This window comes from Vulpes lagopus, chromosome 4 (assembly GCF_018345385.1).
Source record: "Vulpes lagopus strain Blue_001 chromosome 4, ASM1834538v1, whole genome shotgun sequence".
NCBI lineage: Eukaryota > Metazoa > Chordata > Mammalia > Carnivora > Canidae > Vulpes > Vulpes lagopus.
Window position 1 is genome coordinate 1,256,009 of NC_054827.1, and position 10,939 is coordinate 1,266,947.

Consider the following 10,939-nt stretch of genomic DNA (forward strand, 5'->3'; position numbering starts at 1 on the left):
GGAAGGGGGTTTTCCCACCTACACCTATAGCGAGCTCTGAGCCAGACCTGGATGCACTCCTGGAGCCTAGAGGGCATCAGGATAGCTGTGAGCTCACATCAGGTTTGCTTCACCCTTTTGGTTTGCAATTAACTCGAGGTGAGTGGGTGTGGTCTGTGGGGTAAGAGACACTGGCATGAAGCATCAGGAAACACGTCATATTGTCATCATTGTACTATTACAGGAATTGCAGCCGCTGCTTACTTGTACCTATGGCTGTGTGTCCTGCAACCTTATAAAGTGGACTAGTGCACGCACCTTGCCATCCAGTCTCAGCCTGTCACGAAGCCTGTTGGTCATGAGGATCTATTACCTTCTCCTCCTGTTGCCCTTGCTGTTCTTGATGCCTGTTCCAGGTAAGATGGGGTGGGGAGGCCAGAGGGGTGAAGGAATCGCAAATATGTCATTCAGAGTCTGCCTTTCTCCATTCTTCAGGGAACTGTAGACCAGGTATATCTGTTGTATGGGAACAGATATCACCATCTTCTTTTTTCCTGGTGAGACTCATCAAGGATCTTGAAGCTGTTTTTCCAATCTTCCCAGAGACTAAATAGCTCACAATGACCACCCCTTTATGGAAAGACCATTTTACCTATTCATGAGACATAAAGAAAGTGATACAAAAACTTTAACACCAAACAGGAGAGATGGATTTAATCTGAGATCAGAAGCACAGACTTCCACTTACTAGCTTAGTGACTGCAAGTAGAGTCTTTGGCAAGCCCCTAGGGGACCACTGTGACCAGCCCCTGCACCTGTAGGCTCCAAGGCTTGGGCCCCGGGGTGGCCATGCCCCTCCCCCACTGCCCCTTTGGGGCTGAGCTGTGGCCTATAAAAGCCTATAGAAGCACACTTGGTTGCATAGTCCTTTCTCTACTTTCTCATTTTACAGAAAAAAGAAAAAGTAATTTTTTTAAAAAAGAAAGAAAACCCTAAGATAAAAGAAAAACAAACAATTCCCTTGAAGGATTAATAGTGATCAGAATAATATTTTATGTGTAAAGGAAATTACAAACTGGTATCTACCAAATCCTAACCAGTATCTTTATACCATGTGTTTCCTCATTTCTTAATTTAAAGAAATGGATGTATGTCTTCATCCCTGTGAGGTATACAATGAGGATTATAACTGAACTCCCTACCTGACCCTAAGGAGAAGTGTGTACTGGGGCTCAGGGGAAGAGTAAGAGAAAGGGAAGACATCAGTTATCTGGGGAATTCCAAAAGCCTTGTACTCAGACCAAAGCCTTCCTAAAGCTTTCCAATACATTGTTTTTTTTTTTTTCTTTGCAGGAAATGGGGGAATTATAAATACCCTGCAGAGGTATTATTGCAGAATAAGGAGCGGTCGGTGCGCCTTGCTGAGCTGCCTGCCAAAGGAGGAGCAGATAGGCCGCTGTTCTTCCACTGGCCGAAAATGCTGCCGAAGAAAGAAATAAAAAAAAACAGAAATGGGATGGGAGCGTTGTAAAGTGTGAAAATGTCTCCTGGAAGTTTATAGAAGAAAAACTGAATTAAATATTTTTTTTCAAAAGAATTAGAAGCTTGATGGTTCTTTTTAAAGTCTGGTTACTGTGGCAGTTGTTGGAAGCTTGATCGCTCTTTTTAAAGTCTGGTTATTGTGGCAGTTGTTACCACGTGATAATTTAGAAAGTGTTCACTGACTCATCTTTCATTCAAACACAGGATAATCTCTGGAGGAATCTCCAAAGGGGCCTAAACTCATTTTACAAGCGTTATCAGATTTGACTCCTCTTTTGCAAATTATGTGCCCCAGTGAGTTTGGACTCCCTATTCCTCCCGAAATATTCCCCTTGCTTTCCTACCACCCATGCCTCTGCTCCTGCTGACCTCATACCTGGCATATAGTAGCCCTTCCAACTCTCACCCATCCCCCGGGGACCACCACAAATCTACCTCCTCCTTACAAAGAGAGCCGCTTTCCCCTGATTCACTGCAGGGTTCTGACTGAGTGTTCCTTCTATGACTCTGTTTGACCTCTGCGGTGTATATATTTGCATATTTCCAATCTCTATATTCAGTTGCATCATTTTTTAAGGGCAAGGACCTTGTCTTAATCATTGCTGGACTGCCTAGGAAAGTGTCTTGAGCATAAAAGCTGTCCAGAAAGTGTTTAATGAAGTACATTCCAGTGGTTTGAGGCTCTGCAATTTAACTCTTCCGTGTCCTCTCCATGTGGATATGGAAGGACTACAGGAGATGCCATGGAAGGCCCAACTTGCCCCACATCAGCCCTATGGAAAGACAAGAGAACCAAGCTCTCAGGAAGAGGGGAGTGAGCAGATTCCCAAAAAGAACTTAGATACCACTTTTTATCAAAAAAGCAGGCACTTCTGTGGAAACTGCCCTCCAACAGGATGCAACTAGGGAAGTAGAGATGTGAGACAAGCCTTCTAGACACTGGCCGACCAGCAGCATGGGACTGTGGCTGCGGGAAGGGGGGCCACAAGAGTGAGATCCATTGTCTCCAGTCTCCTGCAGGAAGCAGACTCCAGGGCAAAGCACAGGGAAGGAAAACCCAAGCAGACCAGCAATCCTTCTGAGTCCAAGAGATGCAATCAAAGTTCAGGCAGCATAATACCCCCACTCCCGGGGCAGAAAAGCAGAAGGGGGCATCTAGATGGGGGTGGAGCTCCCAAGTGCAGCAAAGGGCTCCTTTGAATCTTGGCCTGAGTGCTGGTCTGAGCACGTCTGGGGTAAAACTTGGCAAACCCACAGGGAAACAAAAACACCTGAAAGGGATTGGATGGACAGTTCAAGGAACACATACCAGGCTGGAACTTGTGCGTTCCCACAGCAACATGATGAGAGTCCTCAGAAAGGGATTGCCTTTGTAGTAGCGCTGTTGAGCTCTAAAGGGAACCAGTCTGGAACTACTCCCAGGAATAATGATGTGGCAATATAGGTTTATCAGTTCTAAGTAATAGATTCTCTGGGAGGATATGGATCTTGAGGGAGGCGGTACATGTGTCCAGACAGGGGGTAGACAGGAAATAGCTGTACTTTCTGCTCAGTTTTGTGGTGCACCTAAAACTGCTCTGAAAAATAAAATCTGAGAGTTATTTTTTTTCAAGATTTTATTTATTTATTCATGAGACACACACACACACACACACACAGAGAGAGAGAGAGAGAGAGAGAGAGAGGCAGAGACGCAGGCAGAAGGAGAAGCAGGCTCCATGCAGAGAACCTGATGTGAGACTCGATCCCGGGTCTCCAGGATCATGCCCTGGGCTGAAGGCGGCGCTAAATTGCTGAGCCACCCGGGCTGCCCTGAAAAATAAAATCTGTTAAAAAAAATAAGGTAAAACTTTTATTTTTTAAAGATTTTATTTATCTTTTTGAGAAAGGCAGTGAGCAAGAGAGGGAGTATGAGCTGAAAAAGACGGAGAAGCCAACTCTCTGCTGAGCAGGGAGCCTGATGTGGGGCTCGATATGGGGACCCCAGGATCAAGAGTTGAGCTGAAGGCAATGGCTTAACTGACTGAGCCACTCAGGTGCCCAAAGGTAAAACTTTTTTTTTCTTAAGATTTTATTTATTTATTCACGAGACACACACACACACACACACACACACAGAGAGAGAGAGAGAGAAAGAGAGAGAGAGGCAAAGACACAGGCAGAGCAAGAAGCAGACTCCATACAGGGAGCCCCAACATGGGACTCAATTCTGGGTCTCCAGGATCACGCCCTGGGCTGAAGGTGGTGCTTAAACTGCTGAGCCACCCAGGCTGCCCAAGGTAAAACTTTTTAAACAATAACAAAAAGCTAAGAAAATTCCTCACCAGACAACCTCAACTATCAAAAATAATAATAATTCTTCAGGCAGAAGAAAAATAACGACAGTTGGAAACTTGGCTCTATAGGTTGCACAAGAGAGTGTGGCTAAAATTCTATCTCAAAGGAAGAGATTGCCAACTTCTTAAAAAATAAGATACAGAGGTGCCGGGGTGGCTCAATTGGTTACATGTCTGCCTTCAGCTCAGGTTGTGATCTCAGGGTCCTGGGATTGAGCTCCGCGTTGGGGTGCCCCGATCAGTGGGGAGTCAGCTTCTCTCTCTCCCTCTGCCCCTTCCCATCACTCGTTCTCCCTTTCTCAAATCAATAAATAAAACCTTAAAAAAAAGATACGTACTGTCTATAAGAAACCCACTTGAGATATCAAATGGAAAGACAAAGATTAAAAATAAAAGACAGGAAACAGGTATGCTAAGGAAACTATTTATCTAAAGAAAATGGAATTGGCCATGTTGGCGAATTGCCTATAAATCAGAGTTCATTTTAGAAGGAGCATTACCAGAGATAAAAAGAGATACTTTCCCCAGTGATAAGGTGGTTAATTCCCCAAGAACATATATTAATACTAAATTAGAACGCTCTGAATAACAAGGTCCCAAAAGTCTTAAGGGAAAATTGATAGAAATGAGAGGAAAAGCCAATACATAAATACAATTAGATATTGCCACTATTTCACTTGTAATGAAAAGAAAAAGCAGACAAAACATAAGCAATAATACAGAAGACATGAACAACGTTACCATTCAGTGTGACCTAATTGAAATTTATAGGACACTCTACTCAATAATCACAGAATCCATTAAAATGTTATGCAATACAGCTCATACTGGGCTGTAAAACAAGTCTCAAAAATGAAAACAATTTAACATTATTCAGTGTTACACAGATATACACTGTGTGTGTCCACAGTGGAATTTATAAAGATATCTTGAAAAATCCCCAAATATATGGAAATTAATCAACATACTTCTAATGGGTACAAGAAGAAATCACACAGGAAGTCAGAAAATATTTTAAACTCATTAAAAATGAAAACAGTATGCCAAAATTTGTGGGAATGCAGCTTAAGTGGTGCTTAGAGAAAAATTTATAATACCAAATGCTTTTAAGGTAAACGGGAGTAAATCTCACAAATCAACCACATAAATGTCTACCCTAAAGAGCTAGGACAAAGGGAAGTAACCCAAAGTAAAGAGGATAAAAGTGAATAAAAAGAAAATGGACACCTGGTAATCTTTGAGAGGGCCATGACATTGTTAGTTTATTAAGAGGGAAAAAGAAAAAAAAAGGGGGGGAACTCATAAGATGCCTTGGATATACACACTCCCTTTAAGCAGGCAGGAAAACGAAAACATGTATGCATCTTGGGGTGAGTTAGACAAAGAGTTGCCACCAGGTGATGGTAATTCACACCCTCACCATTACCTCCTGCAAGGGCATGTCACGTCCCCCTTTTTTCTCTTAAGTTTAAGACGTGCTTCCAAAGCAACTACACATTCAATGGAATCAATATCAAAACTCCAATACAAACTCCCTTTGTATTTCTTCTTTGGAAAATGTCTATTCAGGTCCTCAGTCCATTTTAAAATCAGCTTGTATGTTGTTTTACTAATGAGTTGTATGTTTTCCTTACATATTTTGGGTATTAAGCCCTTATCAGATATATGATTCACAAACATTTTCTGCCAATCTGTATGTTGTCTTTTCATTTTGTTGTTTCCTTTGCTCTGAGTGGTCAACAAACACATAAAAAGATGCTCAACATCACTAATCATCAGGGAAATGCAAATCAAAACCACCTATCACCTCACATCTGCTGGGATGGCCAGCATAAAATATAAAATAAAAATAAAACAGATGTTGGTAAGGGTGTAGAAAAAAAAAAGGAACTTTGGTATGCTATTTTTTTTAAGATTTTTATTTATTTATTTATTTGAGAGGGCACAAGAAGGAGAGCGGCAGAGGGAGAAGCAGGCTCCCTGGGAGCCAATGCGAGGCTCGATCCTAGGACCTCAGGATGATGACCCCATGCTGAAGGCAGATGCCCAACCAACTGAGCCACCATGGGCCTCTGTGGTACACTATTGATAGGAATGTCAATTGATATGACCACAATGATATGGCCATAGTGGAAAACAGTAAGCAGATTCCTCAAGAAAAAGATGTACCAGGTGATTTAGCGATCCCACTTCTGAGTATAGACTCAAGGAAACAAAACCAGAATCTTGAAGAGCTATCTGTGCTCCCATGCTCATTGCAGCAGTATTTACAATAGCTAAGATATGAGAACAGCCTACGCATCCATCAGTGGATGGATGGGTGAAGAAGTGTGCTATACATACAATGGAATATTATTCAGCCACACACAGAAGGAAGGAAATCCTGTCATTTGCAACCATGTGGACAGCATTGGGGGCATTATGCTAAGTGGAATAAGACAGACACAGAAAGGAAAAATTATTGCCTGTTGTTACGGACACATGGAATCTAAGAGCTGGATACTAGAAGCAGAGAGTCAGATGGTGGTTACTGGGGGGGGGGGGGGGGGTCCTGAGAGAAACGGAGATATTGGCCAAAGGGTACAGAGTAGTAGTTATGTAAGATGAGAAAGTCTAGTGATCCTGTGTATAGCATATGACCGGGGTTAGTAATACAGTGTTGAACCCCAGAAATTTGCTAAGAATATAGATTTCAGGTGCTCTCGCCATACAACCAAGAGACGGTAACTATGTGAGGAGATTTGTTAATTAGCTTGGCTGTAGTAACCATGTCACTATGGATACATATCGAATCATTTTGTATACCTTAAATATATATAATTTTTATTTTAAAAAAACAAAATAGAATAGATTGAGGGCTATAAAATGGTGTTAGAAATACAGATTTCCCAACTTACTGAAAAAGATGGTCTGCAGCACTCAGGGATGTCTTTATGATCAAATTAATGTTCAGTCTTATTTCTACCTTATCAGGTGAGCATTAATGATGAATTTGGTTAACTCCAACAAAGATGTTATTCCTTTTCCTATGAAAAACGTGAATTAAACTTAAAATGATCATCTTTAGAAAAGTTCCAATGGCATTTTTTCACAGAGACAAAAACTATCATAAAATGTCTATAGAACCACAAAAGACCCTGAATGGCTAAGGTTGCCTGAATAATTGAGTAAAGTGGGGCTTACAAGCGTGTCCATGGCCACTCACTTCTGTATGATGCTCAGGCTCTGAGGAGGTCCATCTAGCCATAGTCCCATCCTCTTTCATCAGCCACACAAAAGATCCAAAGCTACACTGTATAGTGGAGAAAAAAAATTGCAAAAATTGTCAACATTTTATTTATGTATCTTTTTTTCATAGAAATGCCCATGGTTCATGTGTCAGATTTCCTTCCCTGAGTAAGGGCCCTGCGCTCACCATTACAAAAAAGACGTGTTTATTTCAGATATGTAGTTTGTATTTATTTGGAAAAGGTGCACCCTGGTGGAGGTGGAGCGCACGCTCTGTCCTGCGATTTCACATCTCCAAGAAGATCTCTCCCCCAAAAAGCATTTCCTTGGTACGTCTACACCACTGAAGCCTTGTTCTTACAATTGGAGGTTTAATTATTAATTCATCACATACCCCCAGAAGGCTACTCTAAGAAAAACAAACTGTTGCCACACAAAACACCATATTACCTTCAACATCTTCAAATGCCACTTGGTATCTGAACAAGAATGATCATACTCTACGAATAACCTGAAGTCACAAAGGCAGGTTCCTAGAATCCTCATTTGCATAGAAAGTGACATCAAGAAGTGACAATCCAGTTATTTTGGCCCATCAGTATTTCTTTGAAGAGGAGAAACAAGATATCACCCTAATTCATAGTCTGTATCGTAATTGGTGGTGAATTTTAGAGGCTTTTCACATAAATTCAATCATATATGAAAATTTAGGTGTCATGGGGTCCTTTGCCTGCTGAAGGTAACCTACTTTTCCTGTCTTCTCTCAGCTCCAATCGTTAACCTATTTTGTCCTGCCCAAACTCCCAGAGTATCCATAGAGATTCTCGTTCTGACCAAGTCCTGATTCACAGCCAGGCTTGACTATCCCCTAGGCATACTGAATTGAAAACCATTTTGGCCCCATTCTGCCTCCTGTCCCTTGCAGGGAGCACGGGAAATTGGGAGCATAGAAGAACCACAATGGGAACAGATTAAACCCGGCTCCGCATCCTAGGATGGCTACCAAATGGAGACAGACCAGGCCTAGCTCCACACCACCTGGATCCACTGCCAGAAAGAATCCAATTGTGCATATGCTTTCTGCATCCCAAATGGAAGCATGATAGCAATTTCTGAGGCATAGGATCCTGTGGTTCAGGAGACGTGCTATGTGTCTTGGCAAGACACAAGAGACAGAAGGAAAGATGCAACCTTTTCATTGTCGTGTAATTTTACTAGAATTGCAAACATTGCTTCTGCAAGTAACCAAGTTCCCTTAATCTTTACAAAAAATGAAAGAAAATCAACTTGCTCTCCATCCTTAGCTAGTCCCTGAGTTTGTCAACCATGAAGATCCATTGTCTCTTCTTCATATTACCAGTTTTATTCTCGTCACCTACTCCAGGTAAGATGGACCTGAGAATTAAGAAGCTTGAAATAATTTGCAGATAGACTGAAATTTCTCACTAATTTTTTCCAGACTAAATAGATTATCTGAATCATTCATTCCAACTAAATACTCTCCCTTTACCATGAAAGGTGCAGAAGATCTTAAGGCAGTTCTCAGTTTCATTTTTTTCTCAACTCAGCCTAACGGACTAAATCGGTGGGTAACGCTCCACTGCTATTTCATGGCAAGATCGAAGGGTCTATGCCTAAAGCCTAAGTACCGTGCCTTCCTAAGTAGAAATAGGATTCACTTTATTCCAAGGATAGAAATCCTGGCTGTCTTTTATATCCTTTTAGAACAAGACAGTGGGGTTTTCAGTCACCTAGAGAAACTCATAATAGGACTAGGTCTCCCATTATACATTTTGGAAGCTTTTGCCAGTGTGTGTCCCTGTGTAGTCTCTCCACAAGGGAAATCATCAGGAGAATATTGTTCACTGTCACATCTTTTTGAGTGCAGGCGAGCTTTAGCATCATTCACTTGGTTACCACTCCTTCCTTTAATTTGTCTTGACATTTACAGTCATTATAATAAAATTTAAAAAAAAAGAAAGAGAACTGAAAAAGATAAAAAAGATAAAGAAAAGGACAGAAGGGAGGGAGGGAAGAAAAGAGAGAAGGTTTTGAGAAAACAGCAAAAATATGAAACGATACTGTAAATTTCGTTTGTATAACTTTGCTATATTCATATGATAGCACTCAGATGACTAAATGTTTATAAAGCAATAATTACCCTTTCATTGCATCTTCACTTCTCACCTAAGCTCAAATGCTCAATGAATCAGATTATTTGGGAGAATGAAAAGCAAACAAATGGCCTCCGGGTTGCTTTTTCTGTTTGGTAACTACTGACCTTCAGTGGTCTCTAGTTTATTTTCTTGGGGTAGAGACACATTTGCACAAAACCCTCAACATCCTTCCCCTTGAACACATCCAGTGGCCCAAGTCACTCTGCTACAAATTAGAGGGTCCAGCTATCTAATTCTTCAAGAACAAATATCCACAGAGACACAGCAGAGCCAGTACCTTCGTCAGAAAATTATCTATGAGAAGTCACATCCATGTCAAAATTATCATGGTCATAGAGCCCTGTTCTTGGGAAAGAAGATTTTGCCTCAAGGATTGATTGATTGTTTGATTGATTTCAGAGAGAAAGAGGGAGCACTAGCTAGGGGAGGGGCAGAGGGAGAAGTAGAGGGGAAGCAGACTCTGTGCTGAGCAGGGAGCCCAAGGCAGGGCTTGATCTCAGGACCCTGAGATCATGATCTGAGCTGAAACCAACAGTCAGATGCTTAACCCAATGAGCCACCCAGGTGCCCCTTCAAGGATTTATGAAGGGATGATGACTCGTGCTTGGAGTCTTCCTGAAATGGTGTGTGAACAAATTTTTAACCTTCTTTTTCTTTTCAGGTCTCTCTGGAAGGGTTCTGTTTCCTTTATCTTGTATTGGGAGCAGTGGCTTCTGTTTTCCATTCAGATGCCCTCATAACCGGGAAGAGATTGGCAGATGTTTCTTCCCCATACAAAAATGCTGCAGAAGACAGAAGTAGAAATAAGGAAAGCCAACTGCCAAGACCATGGTGGAGCAGGAAGCCATTCCCCTAAGATGTGTTTGTAAAATGTAAAACTAGTTAAATCACTGTTCAGAATCAGGGAACCAATTTCCTGTAATTCCGGTTGTGTGGTGTTCCGGAGATTTATGAACACAGATTAAGATTAGACTCTAATAGTTATTCTCTCACCTGTATTATGGAAAAATAATTACTCTATAATGGGTCAAAAGGGGAAAAATGCAGATTTTTAGTAATTTCACTCATTCCTGGGTAAAAGGTGAATGATTGACTTTTATTTATTTATTTTCTAAAAATATTTATTTATTCATGAGAGACACACACAGAGAGAGAGAGAGAGAGAGAGAGGCAGAGACACAGACAGAGGCAGAAGCAGGCTCCATGCAGGGAGCCCGACGTGGGACTCAATCCCAGGACTCCAGGATCGTGTCCTGGGCCGAAGGCAGGAGTCAAACCACTGAGCCGCCCAGAGATCCCCATGATTGACTTTTAAAGAGAAAATTGCTCTATGGTTTAAGCAAACACAATAGACATTTTAGTTTTGAAAGCAAAGCTTTTGGAAATATACATAATATGGATATAAAGGAAAATAAGTGCTAAATGGATCTTTCAATGTATTGAAAATAAAAGTTTAGTTGTTCATTAGGACGCTGTTTAGACACCACCAGGGTCTCAGACCCATGGGGTTTAGAGGAAGAAAGACCCTTTCCCTACCTTCCTAGGTTCTTAGCTGAGATCCTAGGAATTAAACTGATAAAAGAGAGATTGACTCTCTATCTCATAAAAGGGAAAAAAATAATTTATTAACATGTACAGTGTGTATATGTGTGGGAGAAACCCAGGGGTGAGTAAATC

At 41.4% G+C, this 10,939-nt stretch overlaps 1 protein-coding gene across 1 annotated transcript; it reads left to right on the forward strand.

The window, feature by feature from the left end:
• The first annotated feature begins 296 nt into the window (after nucleotides 1-296).
• On the forward strand, nucleotides 297-1,513 carry LOC121489065 (beta-defensin 103A-like). The gene is made up of 2 exons (XM_041751532.1): nucleotides 297-395; nucleotides 1,333-1,513. The coding sequence occupies exons 1-2, from the start codon at nucleotides 338-340 to the stop codon at nucleotides 1,476-1,478; spliced, it is 204 nt and encodes a 67-aa protein (XP_041607466.1). The 5' UTR covers nucleotides 297-337; the 3' UTR covers nucleotides 1,479-1,513.
• The last annotated feature ends 9,426 nt before the right edge of the window (nucleotides 1,514-10,939 follow it).

Bases quoted from the DNA above. Each gene is read 5' to 3' on its own strand.
- LOC121489065 (XM_041751532.1), top strand. From the start codon at position 338: ATGAGGATCTATTACCTTCTCCTCCTGTTGCCCTTGCTGTTCTTGATG. The intron at 396-1,332 runs GTAAGATGGGGT...TTTTCTTTGCAG, and splicing joins GTTCTTGATGCCTGTTCCAG to GAAATGGGGGAATTATAAAT.